General features: G+C 42.3%; 1 protein-coding gene across 1 annotated transcript in view; it reads right to left on the bottom strand.

Moving 5' to 3' along the window:
• Positions 1–19,801, bottom strand: part of Fkbp9 (FKBP prolyl isomerase 9) — a 50,096-nt gene that overhangs the window by 18,009 nt on the left and 12,286 nt on the right. The window contains exons 2-6 of the mRNA XM_031382019.1: positions 12,195–12,340; positions 11,235–11,424; positions 10,481–10,626; positions 5,294–5,483; positions 1,498–1,643 (exon numbers count right to left, since the gene is read on the bottom strand). Coding sequence (XP_031237879.1) covers positions 1,498–1,643; positions 5,294–5,483; positions 10,481–10,626; positions 11,235–11,424; positions 12,195–12,340 — 818 coding nt within the window. The remainder of the gene's footprint in view (positions 1–1,497; positions 1,644–5,293; positions 5,484–10,480; positions 10,627–11,234; positions 11,425–12,194; positions 12,341–19,801) is intronic.

The following is a 19,801-nucleotide window of genomic DNA, read 5'->3' as shown; positions in this document are numbered from 1 at the left end:
GAGAGGAGAGGAGAGGAGAGGAGAGGAGGGGAGGGGAGAGGAGGGGAGAGGAGAGGAGAAGAAGAAGAGGAGACAGGACAGTTAGGGAGGGGAAGATGGGAGGGAAGACATGAGAGGTGGGAGGGAACAGGACAAGATAGGAAGAAGACAAGCAAACAGACACAGTTCTGGAAGTCAGCAGTGTAATTTAAAGGCAGGGAGTGATCTTTTTGGAGGCCTCAGGAGAGAGAGGTCCCTTTTGTTTCCTCTGACCAGAGTCAATCTGTGCCACGACCATGACCCCTTCCTCAGTCTAAAGGAAGCGTATTGCCTTCCCGAGCTAACATCCAGACTCCCTCAAAAAACCTCCAAGCATCTCAGGACCATCTGAATAATCCAGAACACTATGTCTGCTTCAAGGTCCTTAATCACACCAGCAAATACCTTTTTAATAAGCATATATTGACAGATACATGGACATTTTTGATGTGATATGCTTATCTCAGCAGCATTAACTTGTGGTGGTGAGATTTAGGGAGATTTGGAGGTATTATTTATCCTTCTAGCTTTTTTTTTTTTCACTCCTAAAGCTAACATATATTATTTGCATCTGTCTTGTCCATTTGTTTCTTTGTTTGTTTGTTTTGATTTGTTTTGTCTTGTTTTTGAAACAAGGTCCCATTTAGCGCAGGCTAGCCTCAAATTCCTTATATAGCCAACAATGACCTTGAATTCCTGACTCTCCTGCCTCCACCTCCACAGCCCTGGGACTGCAGGCCTGTGCCACCACACTTAGCTATTTCTACAACCTTTTAAAGATAATTTCCTCTTCAGATGACAAAAGTGTTCAGACAATTAAAGTGATTACCACAAAACTCATTAAACATTTACTAATGCTGCTGAATTGTACAGCTAAATGGGGGAGGGGGATTTCTTAATGTGCAAAATAAAAAACAAAAGGGGGTGAAATTACACTTACTTTCAACCACCTTAATTAAAATAAATAAAGAAATACAAAGGCAATTAAAATATAGTAAATGTTGGAGCTGGAAAGATGGCTCATCAGTAAAGAACACTGGCTGCTCTTCCAGAGAAACCAAGGTTCAGTTTCCAGTACCCACACAGCAGCTCACAACTGTCTGTGACTCCCGTTCCAAGGGACCTGTGTCCTCTCCTGGCCTCCTCAGACACTGCACACATGTAGTACCCTTACATACATGCAAGTAAAATATTCATACATGTAAAATAAAAATATATATGTTAGTAAAGTGTTAACAATTGGTGAAACAATGTAGAATTCACTGTGCAATTCTTTCATTAGTAGCACAGATTTTACATTGGTCAGAAAGGAAAGGAATATGGGGATGGGAAGCTACTGCAAACAAACAACTCTAGAAATGAAAACCATGAGTGGGACGGAATCTTCTGCTGGGTGTAGACTCCTTCTTTTGTGCCTAGAAGTGCTGACCTGAGCAATGTGGAAGCAGCCAGTTAGTAAGGAGGGCAGGTAATACACACCTCTTCCTTCTTCTCCATAGCCCAGGTGAGGAGGGACCACAATCCTTCGCCTCTCTCCAATGCAGACACCAAGTAAGCCTTCGTCCATCCCAGGAATCACATAGCCCTGCCCAATGTACGTGTCAAAGGTGTGGTTCCGTGAATAGCTAAGAGAGAAGAAGGAAAAGATGAAGTCATTCATAAGGGACACACACAGCATCCCCATGCCAAAAGCCACAGGTAACTCCACACCCCAGAACGGCTAAGCCATAGAATCTGAGAACACAGCCCCTGGAATGGGGAACATGTGAGCATCTGCAGGAATAGCACCTTGTGCTTACTATCTGTATGGTCACATTATAAAAGCAGCGTAGGTGTGAGAAGCAGCCAGACAATGGAGCCGACAGGAGTTGCCTCATCTCCTTCCCAGTTAGTTCCCTATCTGCCCCTGGTATTCACATATTTGCATTTCCTTCCTCACCTTTCCTTACCACCCCAATACTACTAGTCTTACTCTTGATTTTTCCCTTCCCACTCACGCCCACAGCTCGAGTGTACAAAGTTCTATTCATGTTTCCTACTTGCTAAAATAACTAATGTTTAAATGATTGTGTTTTGCTGCAATTTCATAGTGAGCCTTCCCTTTGACAGTAATTGTTTGGGGAGATAGTATTCTACTCTGCAAAAGTCTGGGACTGAGACTGGTGCCCTCAGCACCATTCTAGTAGACAAAAGTGACACCTCCTTTCCATAGGATGGCATAGATGAAATCCCAGGAAACAATTCAAAAGAATAATTATAAATATTATTCAAGGAAATCAAACAGAACAGACCACAAACTCAAGAATTGACTGAGAGAGAATAGAAAGAAATTAATAACACGAGGAAGTCAATACAACACACAATAAATTAATATTATAATAATTTAACAAAGAGAAACCCTGAATAGCTAGAGATGGCTCAGAGGTTAAGACAGAGACTGCAGTTCAGTTCCCAACACCCAGACCAGCAGTCTAAACCTTCCTGTACTCCCAGCTCCGTGGGAGTGTGGCCACTGTTGATAACTGCACTTGTGTATGCATTAATGTACATACAAACATAAATACATACACATGTTTTCTTAAATACTAGAAAAAAATCCAAACCAAGAAACTGGAACTGAACATTTCAATCTAAGCTGGAGAGACTCATGAGCAGACTGCATCAAGAGGACAGGCTATGGGAGCCTGAAGACAAGGTGGAGGAATTGGAATACTCAGACAATATCAAAGATAGATCAAGTAATAGAGCATGAATAGAACACTCGAGATATATGGAACATAATTTAAAAACCAAATCTAGGCTCAGGAAAAGGAGAAGAACTTCATGTTCAAGAATATGATTTTATTTTCAATAAAATTTTTCCCAACCCTAAGGGGAATGATACTCAGAAATAGGTTGCACCTAAAATGGCAATCAGACAAGACCAAAGAACTTTCCCGTGCTGTATTATAGTCAAAAATAATAAATATATAGGACAAACTTAAAATGTAAGCAGAGAAAATATTTTCAACAATATCAACCATAAAAGGATTAATTTCTTCATATCAATAAGAAAAGGGCCTTCCGGTCTGTCTGGGCTGGAGGAATAAAGGATAGAGGCAAGGTGAAACATGCACTGAGAAGATTTTTCTTTGTCGCAGAAAAGTATAAAGATAAGTCAAATGCAATAGGATGATGATTATATAAACACTTTATACCTGCCCAGTGGGAAACTACAAAAATGTGAAAACTAAATGAGTTCTCTCAATGCAACAATGTGGTAAAATTTCCTATCTGGGAACAAAATTATATGTAAAGTATATTCTTTTATGACATGTTATATACATACATACACACCGAGATATACCATATCCATAAGCTATAAACCAAAAGGGAAGGAATTAAGGCAACATCGACATCTGCTTGACTTTATATTAAAACACACACACACACACACACACACATACACACACACACATACACACACACACATACACATACACACACACTCACACACGCGCACACACACACACACACACACTCACACACGCGCACACACACATACACACACACACACACACACACACTCTCACTCACTCACACTGGATAGTAACGAAAGTATTCAAGCTGTATGGAGGGACTTGCACCTGTAATCATAGAATTTGCATGCCTTTAATCCCAGCATTTGGGAAGCAGAGGCAGGTGGATTTCTGAGTTCAAGGACAGCCTGGTCTACAGAGTGAGTTCCAGGACAGCCAGGGCTACACAAAGAAACTCTGTCTCAAAAAAACAAAAACAAAAAAACAACAACAAAAAAATCCTAGAATTTGGGAGACTGGAGCACGAGTACTACTTTCAGTTCAGGAGTTCAAAACCATTCTGAGCTACACAGAAATACCTGATCTCAAAAAAAAAAAAAAAAAAAAAAAAAAATCTTAAAGGCTTAGGTTGTAGTTGTAGTTCAATGTGAGACCCTGGGGTTCACTCCAGAACTATAAACCTTTAAAAGGATGAAGTGAGGGAGGAGAGAAATGAAGGAGAAGGAGGAGGAGGAAGAGAAGAAGGAAGGGAGGAGGAAGAGGAGGAGGAGGAAGAAAGGAAAGGGAGAAGAGGAGAGGAAGAAAAGGCGATGTAAGAGAGAAACTTATAAAACTGATTTAACTGAGGCTGGAGAGATGGCTCAGCAGTGAAGAGCACTTGTTGCTCTTGCAGAGGACCAAGTTCAGTTCTCAGCACCCACAGGGAGGCTCACAACCACACATAACTCTAGTTCCAAGAGATCCAATACATTCTGTCCTCTGTGAGCATCAGGTACACATGAGGTGCACATATATAAATGCAAGCAAAACACTCATATACATAAAATAAGTGAGTCTTAACTAATTAATTAATTAAAATAAGTATCTAACTCTAACAAATCAATCAAGTGAGGCAAAGACAGGCATATTGAATATCTTAATTTACTACTTAGTTTTATTTTGAACCATGTGATTACTGTTTTTCATAAGAAAAAAATTAATTAAAAATGTAGAAGAGACCTTAAGAATAAGAATATGTTATCCCAATTAAAAAAGTAGCATAGAAAAGTCCCTCTTTGCTGCTTTGGATGGGTAAACAAATTAGAAGTCTATGACCTCAGAGACATGGAGGCTCTGTCACTACTTGTTTATAGGAAGCTAAAGGAGTGGTTTCCAAACTCACATGCCACCTGAATAAACAAGACATGCCAGAGCTTGCCACAGACATTGTGCACTGAAGCCAGCTGTGTAACTGCTGATGAAGAGGCAGGGTAATTAGCCTCTGGAGCATCCATTCACAAGAGGGCTGAATGCATCCTGCTGGTTGTCCTCAACCTTTACACCACAGCACTGTCAATAGCTTAACTCAGCCATCATGAAGAATGCGTTGAAACAAGGAATAAACTGAAGCTGAGATTCAAAGATCTCCAACACTATCCAACATCAGGAAGCTAGGGCAGCAGAGATAGGCTCTTTGTCCACTGTATCTCTTCACCTCACTTCTGACCACTCCACATTCTTGAGTCTACAATGGGGTTCAGAATGGGAAAGAGAACAATGGGTGTCTAGGAATATGAGTTCCTCCTGTTTCCTAAACCATCTAAACCATGAGACCCTGGTAACCACCTTGAAACAAACTCAGAGTCTGAAACCAGAGACCTGTAGTGATGACTAAAATGAGTCAGGACTGATGGTATATTTTGACCATGGCCAACCACGGTTGGTTAGACATCATCACTTAGCCAGATGCTCTGGTGAGTGAAGAGCAGCTTCCTTACCTGGAGTCAAAGAGAGTGCCGTCCAGAAGCGTGCCATTGTAATGATACCTGAGGAAGTCCCCACTCTGACTTCTCCTCTCACAGTTCTCAGGGACAACCTTGTTCTCAATGGAAATGGTATCCTTGGGGTTATGGAGGTCCAATAATGCAACATCAAAGACTAGGGATGCCTGCCCAGGGATGTCTTTTCCTAGAGTGAAATGAAGAACAATTCATTCCAGACACAAAATTTAGGAAGTGCTTTAACCACCTTTCATGCCTTCTGTGTTGGTGTTCCTCATTCCTTGAAGTTTTCAAGCCAAGCAAACAAACACTCTGCTCTCCATGTTGTGTAACTACAGTGTCTCACCCTAGTGTCTAACCGTGGGCATCGCAGAATGCCTGACTGGCTCAAGAGGAGCAAACTGACAGGAGCCACATCATATCACCATGACCACACCTCATATGCTCAGGCCACAATGAGAAGCTCTCTGTGGAATCCAAATCCATATCTCCTATGGTTCTGTCTAAGCACAAATACATTGAAAGCATTCAAATGTGCAAATTCCAAACTTCTCTCTGGAAAATACTATACATTCATCTTCTTTAAAACCAAGAGCCGGGGCTGGAGAGACGGCTCAGCGGTTAAGAGCACTGACTGTTCTTCCGGAGGTCCTGAGTTCAAATCCAAGCAACCACATGGTGGCTCACAACCATCTGTAATGAGATCTTCTGGTGTGTCTGAAGACAGCTACAGTGTACTTACATACATATAATAATAAATAAATAAATAAATAAATAAATAAATAAATCTTTAAAAAAACAAGAGCCACATTTTTTAAACGTTAAGTTCTTAATCCAAGATGAGCTATTAATAAACAGAAATTATAACAAATAAAAAATGATACACATACCTATACATAGTTTTTACATATTTTCTATCTCAGTTCTGCATGGTACTGTTTCTCTTGGATGTTTCTAGGACGGGGCATATTGGATACAGTCTACCCTCTGTATTTGTGGGTTCTACATCTATGGATTCAAACAATCTCAGAGCAAAATTATTTAAGACAAAAGTTTCATCTGTAAAATCAGACATGGTGGCATACAAGTATAATCCTAGCACTAGGGATGTGAAGGTGATGAGAATTCAAGGTCCCCCTCAGCTACATGAGTTCAAGCCCAGCCAGCACTAAAAATAAATAAATAAATAAAATTAAAATTTTTATCTGTACTGAACACATATACTTCTATTTTATTCATTACTTCTAATTTTTTCATTACTCTCTAAACAATACAGAATGACAGTTTTATTTCTTCTGAGTATTTGAGACAGGGTTTCTCTGTGTAGCCTTGGCTGTCCTTGAACTCACTCAGTAGACTAGGCTGGCCTGAGATCCACCTGCCTCTGCCTCCGGAGTTCTATGATTAAGGGTGTGCACCACCGCTGCACATCGACAATTAGTTATGTATGTTGTATAGCAATTTCCTCCTGGAACTGAAACATTCCCTCTAGGCATAGGAAGATTCGGGAGGTAAAAAAACAAACTTTACCAATTTAATGCTTTTGGATAAAGAGAATAAAAGGGAATTTCTTTAGCGTCTTCTAGACTGAGGCACAAATGAACACTCATAGACTGTGACAACATGGGCAACACCTGCACAGTTCAAACCAGACAAAATCCTAGCACTGATTAGGGGGAGTGAATGCCAAGTCCCACCTCTAATCAATGAGAAGCTATTTTCAATTGGTCCCTACAAGAAAGGGGAAACCAGTTTTCTCAAATACACTGTTAGTGGTGATACCAACCGCACTCCGGAACATGCCCCATGCCCTGGGGTAGCTGGCCCACACAAAATGCACTGCATGGTTTTTGTTCACTGCTTGCTTGGCTTGGGTTTTTTGTTTGTTTGGTTGGTTGGGTTTTGTTTGTTTGTTTGTTGTCTTCTTGGTTTTCCTTCTCTTTTTTTTTAGTTTGTTTTGAATTTTCTTTTTTGAGAGAGAAGGAACATGAAGTTGGGTGAGTAGGATGATGGAGAGGAGTTGGAAGGAGCTGGGGAAGGGAAAAACCATATGAACATATGTTGTGTAAAAAATGTTTTTAGAAAGGACGTTTCTTTCATTGTGTTTATTTCCCATATACTGTTAAAGATCAGACTCAATCCTGCAGGTCTACAATGATCTACTAGTGCCCTAGTCCCCCAAAAAATCAACTCCAGAGTTTAAATTTTCCTAGCATCAACATTTAAATTTTCCTAGCATTAACATATACTCACTGAATATTTTTGCAGCTTTCCTAAGATACAATTTATATTCCACATAATTCAAATATCTAAGGTATATACTTCGAAAGCTGAGCATAGTGAAGTATTACATAAATACATAGTATTTTGAAATTGTTACTTTAAACACATATGCACTGATTATCTACTTTAAAGAAATAAATTATTTTTTGTCATAGCCTGGGAATCTTATTTTGTTATTTAGATGACAGCCAAAATATTTTCCAGCACTTGGGAAGCTGAGTCAGGAGGATCAGCAATTCAAACCCAGCTTTGGATACAAAGTAAGATTTAGGTGCTGAAGTGAATGCACTCCCACTGGCCAAGAATGAGACAATGTGAACATCAATAAGAATAATTTATGGCTGGGGAAAGAATTGAGGGACCCAAAGAGGACAGGGACGCCACAGGAAGACCAACAGAGTCAACCAACCTGGACCCATGACTGAGACTGAACTACCAACCAAACGTTATACAAGGGCTGGACCTAGCCGCCCCCTGCCCTGCCCTCTGCACATATGTAACAAGCATGCAGTTTGATCTCCATGCAGGTACCCCAACAACTGGAGTAGGGGCTGACCCTGACTCTATTGCCTGCCTGTGGATCCTCCTCTCCTAACTAATCTGCCTTGTATGACCTCAGTAGGAGAGGGTGTACCTAGTCCTGTACTGACTTGAGGTGCCAGGGTGGGTTGGATCCCTGGTAGTGGGGGGGAACTCCCCCTTCTCAGAGGTGAAGGGAAGCAGGGGAGATAAGGGAAGAGCCATGCGAGGAGGGGGGACTGAGAGAAAAGGAGACTGCAATCAGAATATAAAGTGAATAAATAAATCCATGGGGTAAAAGATTAAAAAAGAATAATTTATTTCTTCCAGAGACAAGAAGTAAGACACATTTGTGATGAATTTCAAACTATTTCTCTTCAGTAGGGTACTCCATTGCCCAACTCTTTGAAGAAACAGTATGCAGGACTGGGTTTGTGGTCAGTAGAACAGCAGATTTTGCATGCACAAGGCCCTAAGTTTGATCATAAGTACCAACAAATAAAAATGACCCATTATAGCGGTTTGAATGAGAAAGGCCCCTGTAGTCTCAGACATTTGAACACAACCTCTCATGTTGGTCACGGTGCTCAGGAGGTTTAGGCGGTAAAGCCTTTGCTAGAGTAGTCTGTCTCTGGGGCCCGACATTGGGATCAAAGGCCTCACACTTTCTAGTTGCCGCTTTGTTTTTTGGTAAATGCATTTAAAGGTGAAGTTCTCACCTCACTCATGGTTCCACGCCTGGTGCTTATTGCCATGATGGACTCTTATTCCCTGCATGATCTGTAAGTCCAAATAAACCCTTCCTTCTGTCAGTTGCTTCTGGGCATAGTGTTTTAGTGCAGCAACAAGAAAGCACAACCATAAGAGCTATTTGCCGATCTCAAGCATGGAAATATAAAACATGGAAAGGCTGAGCCTCATTCCCTAGTCTCCCCTTTCCTGTGCCCCACAGACCACAAAGGCGGAAAACAGTGTGGAAAATATTACATTGGTTGTTGTTAATTAGAGTACCATTCAACTTCCTCAATAGCACCATGTTTTCATTTGTATTCTTTTTTAATCATGATTCTTTAAGATAGGTTCTTATTTACCAGGCTAGTCTTGAACTCATGATCCTATGATTCAGCCTGTCAACTGCTATTACAGGTGTATGCCACCAAGCCCTGCTCTCATTTCTAGTCTTTATTCCATGTATACCTACTACTTAAATGCCTAAAGTTCTCTGTTGTATCTAACCATCAGTATGATTGAATGTGTGAAATTTAATATGAATAAACCTTATTTATCACTCCACACTCTAGTTCTCTTCTCTTTGTAGGACACTAATTATTTTATTTTGCTTTAGAGACAAGGTCTCATGTGTCCTGGCTGGGTTCCAACTTCCTGTGTAGCTGAAGATGACCTTGAACTCCTGATCTTCCTGCTCTCACCTCCCAGATACTGAAATTAGAGGTACACACACACACACACACACACACACACACCATGCGCTGGGGATCAAACCTGGAGCTTCATAAATGCTAGGCAAGAACTCCACCAACTCCACAACAGTCACAGCCAATGGTATGCTTTGAGTTTGGCCAAGTAGAACACACACACACACTCATAAAACAAACAAAGGGGGAAAGCTGGAAAAAAATGTCAATTTAGACATCAGTGGCTAAACCTTTACTTTGATGTTCTTACACTGTCTAGATCAAATCTTGCTTACAGATAAGAAAGTGAGAGAAGCTGGTGCCCCGGGCTGCAGCTGGCAAGGCAGGGAGAGACACAGTACTTCCCATGAACGGTGTTCCCATGAACACCGATGCCCAAGAGCAAATGGAAGTTCTAGACAGAAGATCGTCCTGCCTAGCACTGTCCAACAGGCCTCTCTGTAAATGACAGAAACAAAAGGTATTTGTGGAGTAGCTCAGAGCCCTTCACAATGTGTGGCTCTTGCATACCAGAGATGTGAGGCTGTGACCAGAACTGAATTTTAATATTAATTCATTTTTGCTTCAATGTAAACAACCAGTGGCTACTATAGTTGTAGTGTTGACCTAGAGCAAAAGACATGGTATATTTCAGTGAACACAGATGAACTGATTGCTACAGACAAAGGTAAGGACAATGAGGCTAGAGAGGTAGCTCCGAGATGGCCCTAGGGTTTAGAGCACTAGCTGCTCTGGCAGAAGCCTCAGGTTGGGTTCCCAGCACCCACAGAGAGCAGCTCTCAACAGTCTGTCTCTCCAGCTCCAGGAGATCTGAACCCCTTTCCTGGCCTCTATGCACAATGCACTCATGTACATGTACAGAGAAGCAGTCACATACACATACTCATCAATGAAAATAAACATATAAAGATGAATGAGTGAAGCTCTGAGGAAGAAAAGGACTTACCATCTCCCTCCTCCCCATAGGCCAGGAACGGGGGGATGGTGATGATCCGCTTCTCCCCGACACACATGCCCAGCAGCCCTTTGTCCATTCCAGGAATCAGCCATCCAATCCCCACATATGTGTCATAGGTCTTCATGCGATTATGGCTGAAAAACATCAAAGAGGAAGGAAGCATGTTCCATACCATTCCTAACTCATCCCTTGAGATTTTTGTTTCTCAAATCTCAGGTAAACACACCACCCGCAGTCATCCCTAGGAACAGGGATATATCCCATTTTTGCTCCCTTCGTGTTAGGAAGAAATAAGAAGTTCCTATGGACACCAGCAGTCAAGAGCTCTCCTACTCACTGAGCACTCTGTCATTACAGAAAATCTCAGAGAGTTCCCTAGTTTTTATCCTAGCCTCGGGCCTCTCTATAGTTCTCCCTTTCCCTTTCCATAGACAAACCATAAAAATGACTCAAACACCCAAGAGCCTCCTTGGAAACATGTCCCATCACTTAAGTGAGATCTCCAACTATGGTTTAATCATTTAATCATTTAAATGAAATTTTTAATTTCTGCTAAGGTGTTATAGTTTGACCTTGGCACCACAGAGTATCAAACACTAACCAAAATTATATGAGGAGGGATTCTCTACTAAGTATATAGTTTGGTAGAATACATTTTCTGGTTTCCTAATGAGCACTGAAAGAAGACATGACAGGAAGAACCAAGGGCATTTCGCACACTGCCACCAACAGTGGCACTTACCTGGAATCAAAGAGTGTCCCATCCAAGAACGTTCCGTTGTAGTGGTACCTCACAAAATCAGACACTTGGATAGTCCGAGGGCAACTGGGGGGCTTGAAATAGGTCTGAATCTCAACCTGGTCTTCAGAATTCCAAATATCCACCAAGAGTACATCAAAATGAAGAACTGAGTTTGGAGGGATCACACCAGCTGGAAATGAAAGTGCATTCACACTGAGAGACTGCCATCTTCTGGTGACTCTGAGATCCCCTAGAAAGCAGCTGTTGAATAGCTATTTTCTTGTTGACTCGCTCCCCCCAGGAGGGAGGAAGTTAAGTACAGGGGACTGGAGAAGCTAACAGAAAAAGATTTACTAAGTTTTTTTTTTTTTTAAAAAAAAAAAAAAAGCTGTAAAAGTGTAAACATTGGCTAGTGAGAGGAATTGTGCCCTAAGGAGCTGCCTCCAAGTTGTCCGGGGACACAGCTTTTATCTGGCACCGCCCATACTACAGTGGGCATTTTAGTGATAGAGTGGCTGCCTGGAAGTAACCCCTCAGCCCAGATCCTGTAAGTTACTCCATGAACTCATAAGTTCACCAGGCTGGATTTAGCTCTACTATCAATGACCTAAGTGCCTAAGTCGGTGAAACATTTGTTCACATCCCACAAGGAAGAAGTCAACTGCCTACTGCCATGAGAACAGAAGTCAAAAGAATTCAAACCCATCACAGATGTACAATTCCAAAGGGCTGATTCTTCCTCCGAATAAAATTAAAGAGAGAGGAAGGACTCTCCTTAGGAGCTCCTTAGACACTCCTGTGTCAGCACTTCCTTCCATCTCCATAAGATAAACCTGTACTGGAAATGCTAGCTAGGGGTGTTGGACCTTTCTTTGTCTCCTATTAAAGCTCTCAAGTTCTCCAGTCAGGTTGGCTAGAGGGCCTGCAAATGTATCTATAAATAACCGAATGAAGACTTACAAACTCCTTCACTTCCATAGGCGAGGTTTGGAGGAATCGTCACAAAACGCCTCTCGTTCACGCACATCCCAACAAGAGCTTGGTCCATCCCTGCGATCAGCTGGCCTTTTCCCACAAACACATTGAAGGTAGAGTCCCTGTCATAGCTGACGATCCAGAAGGAAGAGAGAGAGAAATAAAAGCATACTTATTGCCATAGTGAACACAGTTACATGTCGGTCACAGCAGCAAAGAAAAAGGCCTGGCAAGGAGTTACTGACCCAGGATTTGTCATCTCTGGACAGTAAGTATCTGCAGGGTTGACATTTTTATATTAACTTGAATATTGCCAACAATTCCATTTAAAACTGCTTGCCACTAGGCTGATCAGCTCAGGCCCAGATCCAGGGCTTTGGGGTTTTGTTTGTTTGTTTGTTTGTTTTGTTTTATGTTTGCATTATATATTTTTATTTAAAGAGCAATACATTTTTAATTTTTATTTATTTTTTATTTACATTTCCCGGCTTCCCCTATTCCATCCCCCCTTACCCTGCTTCTATGAGGGTGCTACCCCACCCACCTACCCACTCCCGACTCACTGCCCTAGCATTCCTCTACACTGGGGCATCGAGCCTTTACAGAACCAAAGGCCTCCCTCCCATTAATCCCAGATAAGGCCCTTTCAGGTCCTTCAGTCCTTCCCCTAACTCCTCCACTGGGATCCCCCAGCTCAGTCTGATGGTTGTCTGGTAGGGCTCTGTTAGAGCCTCTCAGGAAACATCCAGATCAGGCTCCTGTCAGCAAGCACTTCTTGGCATCAGCAATAGTGTCTGGATTTGGTGTCTGCATGTGAGATGGATCCCCAGGTGGGGCGGACTCTGGATGGCCTTTCCTTCAGTCTCTGCCCCACTCTTTGTCTCTGTATTTCCTTTAGACAGGAGCAATTCTGAGTTAAAATTCTGGAGCTGAGTGGGTGGCCCCATCCCTCAACCGGGGCAAGGGGCATACCTAACTTCTGGATATGGGTTTGACAGGTTCCCCCTCGCCTTTGTCGGGCATTTCAGCTAATGTCAACCAAAAAGTCCCAGATGCCAGAAAAGCAAGAGCCTCCCAGGACCCCCATGGGGATGACAGATCCAGGGCTTTGAATTAGCTCTCTCCAACATCTCCCTCCATGGATGAACTGCTGGAGTGCAGAAAGGGATTGGTCCTACAGATCCAAAACTATAGGATCTCCATGACACAGGGCAACAACAGGATAGCCATATCTAAGAGGAATCCTAACGAGGTTCCAGTGTTGATAGTGTAGCAGAAGCCAGAGGGCTCATACCAGGCCAATGACTCACGGCAAAGGGCATTTGCACGCAAAGAAGTGTGGATAAAAGGGTACTCTGGGACACACTGACACACTACAGCTTCCACCATGAAATTTCTTTTTTCTTTGTTGGGGATAAGGTTGCAAGGGTGAAGAGAGTGTATTGGGGGGTGAGTGGAATTGGGGTACATGATGTGAAATTAACAAAGAACCAATAAAAAGTTTAAAAAAAAATGCTTGCCACACAAGCCTAACACCTTGAGTTTGATCCCCTGAACCCACAGTGGAAGCAGAAAGTCCTGAAATTATCCTCTGATTACTAAGCACACTGAGGCACATGCAATAGAGACGGGGTACACATGATTAAATGCTGACAGGTCAGGTCATAACTAACAAATCATGGCTGGGACTTACACCTTTGTTCTTCAACACTAAATTGAGCTACAAAGTTTTATCTTCCAGGGGATGTATTCGTTATGTGGCCTGGGGGATGCATAAATGAAGGCCAACACAAGGACTTTGTGTATAACTACTTTATTAACTGGTGGAGAAACCCATAGTTTCAAACACTGTATGTGGAAAAATGGCATCCCATCTAGGCCTGATAGCCCATGTGTAGTATCAGCTACAAAGGAAGTTGAAGGAAAGGATCACAAGTTCAAAGGTAACCTGGGCAACCTTGTGAGACTGCCTTGAAACTTAAAGGGAAAGAGGGCTGGAGACCCTCACTGCGCAGCGGTGGGATCTAGCATTGCAAGGCTCTGGATTTAGTTCCCTGCCCTGCAGAGGGAAGAAAAGAAATCAGGGTGGGGAAGGGGAAAGGAGTGCAAAACAGGGGGAAATGAGCAAAAGAAACCTTGCTGCAGATCTTGGTTTACAGTAAGAAGCGATGGAAACAACTCAAGATGGCCCTGCCTTCGTTTTAGTCAGATGTACAATAAACGTTCCTGTGGCCATCTTATGGATTCCTGCTCATCCATATTGAAGGATGCTCTCAGTGAGTGAGGGGTAGGCCAATAGGATGGCTCCGCTGGTGAAGGCACCTGCTGCAAGCCTGACAACCTGGGTCCCTGGGGCTCACATGGTGGATACAGAGAACTAACTGCCACAAGGCATCCGGTGACCTCTTTATGTGTGCAAGCATATGAACTAGCGCACACACACACACACATACACACATACACACACTACAAGTAACATAGCTACAGTGTCAAATGATACCATTTTCCATTTACATATATAGATACTATGGAAAGATCCATTTTTAATAACCTGAGAGAGGAAGGGAGTTACTAACTGCTAGCATTTATGATTCTGTGCCACCTTTCCTTTTGAAACATCTGTCTTTTCCTCATTTTTCCCTAAGGATCGATTTGGTGAAGCAATGGTGCCAGCTTCCTCAGCCCTGCCCTCTGCCCCAGCTCCTCCTAGTCTCATACTCCACTTTAATTCAAGGTCAGTGAACAGAGCAGGATTTCCAACCTAGGCCACACTGGAGCACAACAAAGCATGTGCACTTTCTGCACACAGCAACCTCGAACCTCCATGCTGGGGCAAACGCCACCTCCTGTTCTGCCTGAGCATGGCCATATTACAGAACCATTCTCAGAGCCATCCTTGGGACTGTGATAATGAAACTATAAGCAAGGCTTTCATGACTCCTGAGGACAAGCACATGTGGGAGCAGCAACAGTACCCAGGCAGGAAGTGGCTTTAGAAATGCATTCCTCATCTGCAGAGCGTGAATACAGTTACCAAGCTTAATACAATCTTTTGAAGTGTATACACATCTTGTCTTAATAGTATTAATTCATTTTCTAAGGAGTTTACACATTTAGCATTGAATTCTATTAAAAAGTCCATTAAACTGAAATTAAATATTCAAAGAATCGATATGGCAATAGAGGGATATTGTAAGGCACAGCTAACAGATCACAAATCATTCCTGTTAAAATGACATTAAGCATAAAGAAATTGCAAATTGGAGGCTAGTGAGATGGCTCAGCGGTTAAGAGCAGACTGCTGTCCAAAGGTCCTGAGTTCAAATTCCAGCAACCACATGGTGGCTCACAACCACCCGTAATGAGATCTGATGCCCTCTTCTAGTGTGTCTGAAGACAGCTACAGTGTAGTTACATATAATAATAAATAAATCTTTGGTCCGGAGCGAGCAGGGACAGAACGAGCAGAGGTATTGAGTTCAATTCTCAGCAACCACATGATGGCTCACAGCCATCATGTCCAGCTACAATGTACTCATATACATAAAATAAATAAATAAACCTTTTTTGAAAAGAAATTGCAAATTTAATTGAAAGTGTTTCTGGGCTTTTATTTTATTTACTTGTTTTTATTTAATAACTTCTTTGATACATATGAGTGTGTTGCCCGTACGTATGTCTATACACCACATTCATGCCTGGTGTCCACCTCAGCTCACCTGGAACTGGAGTTATAGACATTTGCAAGCCATTACATGGGTACCGGGAATCAAACCTGGGTTGTCTAGAAGGGCAGCTGTGCTCTGTAACACAGAGTCTTCTCCCTGGTCCTATTCTGAGAACTTCATGCATAAGCACTGTATCTATATCTCTCCTACCTGTTCCTGCCCCACTTAAGCCTCTCCCACACCCTGTCTCCCAAATTCACACTTCCTTATTTAATCATTATTGTTATATGTTATACATATTGAGGTCGAGCCAGAGAAACTAAAGCTGATGAGGAAACTGGGTGTTGGACCCTTTAAAGGGGGCTGCTTCTTGCTCCAAGGAGTTTGAGGGACAGAGAAGGAAAGCTACTCAGGTGAGGGACCCAGCCAGACCAATCAGGGAGAAGGAGAGGGAGTGAGCAGGGAGAGGTTAGGGAGCATATTAAAAGGGCAACCCAGAACTCCTGAGTGGCCATCTCCAGGGCCCTGCTAGACCACCTTGATGGGAACTATTTGTTCTTTTGTTCTTTCTGTAGGTCATGGTTGTTTCTCTGAAAATGCAGCTCTGAAAGCTCCACCTGTCTCTTTTACCTTCTGGGATCAAGCCAAGTCCTCCGCCATTAGGACCCTCTGACTCCTGTCATTTTCTTTGCATCTGCCACTATTCCTCCTGCTTGTGATTCAGTCTTCTACCTTTCCCAGAAGTCCAATTCTCTGTCTGTCCCTAGATGACTGTGCCTTACCCAAATACTTCTGTGGAATTGTGTGTTTATGTGTGTGTGTGTGTGTGTGTACATGTGTGCATATGTGTATGCACATTTCTACATTTAGCATTTCTTACATAAGCATGTTTCCAGGGCTGACCACTTAGGATCGGACATCCTATGTGGGAGCTCACCCACGGAAGAAACTGAATCTCTCAGCAGGCATTGACCATGTGACATTTCCCCCAATCAACACTAGCATGTCAGCTAGTAATGTCATTATGCTAGATTTGATCAGGCAACCATTTTGCTTATACTTCATAGGTGTGTTTTCTCTAAAAGGCATTATTTGGCAGCAAGCGTCCTGGGTCTCTGGCTTTCCCAACCTTCGTGCTTTTCCCTGAGCTTTAGGTATAGGGGCCACACTGCAGATGTATCAGCCAGGGTTGGGCACCAACATTCATTATTCTCTGCACTATGGCCAGTGGTGGATCTCTGGAATAGTCTCCATCTGTTAAGGAGAAAAAAATCTTTTTTGATAAGGTGTGAGAGCTACAGTTGTCTGTAAGTATAAAGGTAATTGTCTAGAATGCAGTTAGAAATTATATTAGTTTGGGAAAATGGTGGTAGGTTCTTCTCTCCTGTTTTGGCTAGCTTTACATTAGCAGACACGATTTCCTCCTGTTGAGCATGCCTGAAGTCCACTGGACAGCTGTTGATCACCCCCGAGATAAAGGTGTCGTTATTGCACTACTAGAGATACCATGCCAGGCTGGTCATTATTGTTGTTTCTAAGCTTTACAACTGGGTAGCACTACTGATGGCTTCCCTCCCTTGGCAGCTTGCACAGCACCTTCCTTCTAGATCAATTCCAGATCTACTCCACAGTGTCCTGATGTAGGCAGCGTCTTTAGCAATCAAGTCTTACCTTTGAATTCTGGAAAGAAACGAAGGAAAATGGCAGTAGCCCATATTTGTTTTAGGAGTATCATGCATTCCTTTGACCTACAAGTTGTTGGAGGTTTCCCATTCTGGTACTGGGATTCATGACCAATGAATGCATGACTCTTGAAGAAAGCGCATACACACATCATACATACATACATTCATACATACATACATACATACAGACATGCACATATATATTATATATGCTTTAAGGAAGTGCATGTAGTAACATGTTGCTCTATGGCCTTTTCAACCACCCTGGTGTTATTTATCTCTGCTTCTTCACTTCCCCCAGATTAACTTTCCTTCCTCTCCACAGCTGAAGTCCCTGCGCATATTTTTCCCATTATCCTTCCTGTCACTTCCCTCCTGCTATGTCCCTTTCTTCTATTTACCAAGCATTTCTTCTGTGTTAGGCCCAGTAGCAAAGTAAGCTCTTCACAAAGAGCTTGATTCTATCTATTCCTTGAATCCTCATAATTCTTTCACAACACAGGTTGTGTTATGTAATGCTTAGACATTCAGGCTCCCTGGAAGTTAATTTTTTTTTCCAAGCTCAAAAAGTTAACCAAGTGGGGGGAAAAAAATGATGTTAGAATCCATGACTATCTAAACCTCGGCTCCTGGCGCAGGCTGGGGAAGCTCAGTAGCCTCACAGTGTTGTTAATTCCTTTGATGATCAGCCCCATGGTGTTAATTCCTTCCTTTGATGATAGCACTTCGAACAGTGATGCAGAAATATGTTATATGCACTAAGGCACGTAAGACAAGGCTCTAACAATGCAGGACCAGTGCTGTCTGTTGCTTAAAGGGCTGACCATTTGGAAAATTTGAAGTTGTCCTAGGTAGATTTATGCTGATCATGGCAATTGGCACAAACTCATGTGAAGCATCAAGCCCAGAAGTGGTCATGAAAATCACTTCTGCAAATGCTGGAATACGATCTTATGCAGCCTGTCCCACTGTCCAGCTCATTCACACCTTTTATAGATGTCCCAATTGGGGTCCTACAGGAAACAGATGGCTCGCCCAACTAAGCAGTTCCAGGAAGGCTTAATGAAGGGACTGTGCACAGCTGACATTATACTCAATGGTGAAAAAAAACTCAATGCTTTCTCCCTGTGCTCAGAAATAAAGTAACGATGCCTTCTTTCCCACTTCTACTCAACAAAGTCCTGGAAAAACTGGCGAGGCAAATTCAGCAAGACAAAGCAGTAGAAGCATTCACACTAGGGAGAGGTATAGTGTTCCCATGCTAACACGAGAAACTGTAGAAACCCCGAAGGAGTGTGCTCTCTCTGAATTAATAAATGACTTTGGCAGTATGGCATGATACAAAGTCAATAAGCAAAAAATAGCTGTGTTTCCCTTCTATCAGTAGATAATAAGAAGTTAATAAACAATTCTATCTACAAAGGCAGAAAGAGAAAGTTTGCTAGAAATTAAACAAAGACCCAAAAGAACTATACACTGAAAACTAGAGACATATTGCTGAAAGAAATGTAAGTGATCTGGCAAGGTGGCTGACCTGGTATGGACACTTCAAATCAAGACTGAGGACCTGAGTCTGACCCCCAGAACCCACATGGTAGAAGGAGAGAACCAACTCTTGCAGGTTGTCCTCTGACCTCCACACCTAACTGTGTGAGCTGCACACTCATGCACATATACACACATGATAAGAAATATTAAAGTAATTTTAAGCAAAAGTAAACTAAAGAAGACAAAAATAAAGACACCGTACCTGTGTTCATGGATTGGAAGACTAATCTCTTAAAATACTTGCAGCACCCAAGTGACCCACAGAGCCAAGGCAATGCCTATCAAATTCCCACTGACACCTTGCAGCAGGAGAAAAATATCCTAAAATTCATCTGGAAATGTCTAACGATTCAAATAGACACAATAACCCTAAGAAAGAAGAGCAGGAAACCTCTAGCTCCTGACCTTTAACTGTAGAAGACTACAGTAATGAGAACAGTGTGCCCCAGATTTAAATTACAGAAACTAATGAAACTGAACAGAGAGTCCGGAGTGAACCCTTTCATACATCATCAAGGGATCGTGGATGAGATCACATGGTGGTGACATTCTAGGCTCCAAAAAGTTGTGTCAGAAACTACAGATATCTAAATACAAAAGGACAAACTTGGGTCTTTGCCATTAAATACAATTCATATTAAAGACATAAACTGAAGATCCAAAGCTACAAAACCTCTAGGAGGAAAAAAAA

The sequence above is a fragment of the Mastomys coucha genome, unplaced genomic scaffold (genome assembly GCF_008632895.1).
Source record: "Mastomys coucha isolate ucsf_1 unplaced genomic scaffold, UCSF_Mcou_1 pScaffold20, whole genome shotgun sequence".
NCBI lineage: Eukaryota > Metazoa > Chordata > Mammalia > Rodentia > Muridae > Mastomys > Mastomys coucha.
Note: the sequence above shows the minus strand (reverse complement) of the source record. Positions and strands in the feature narration are given on the sequence as shown.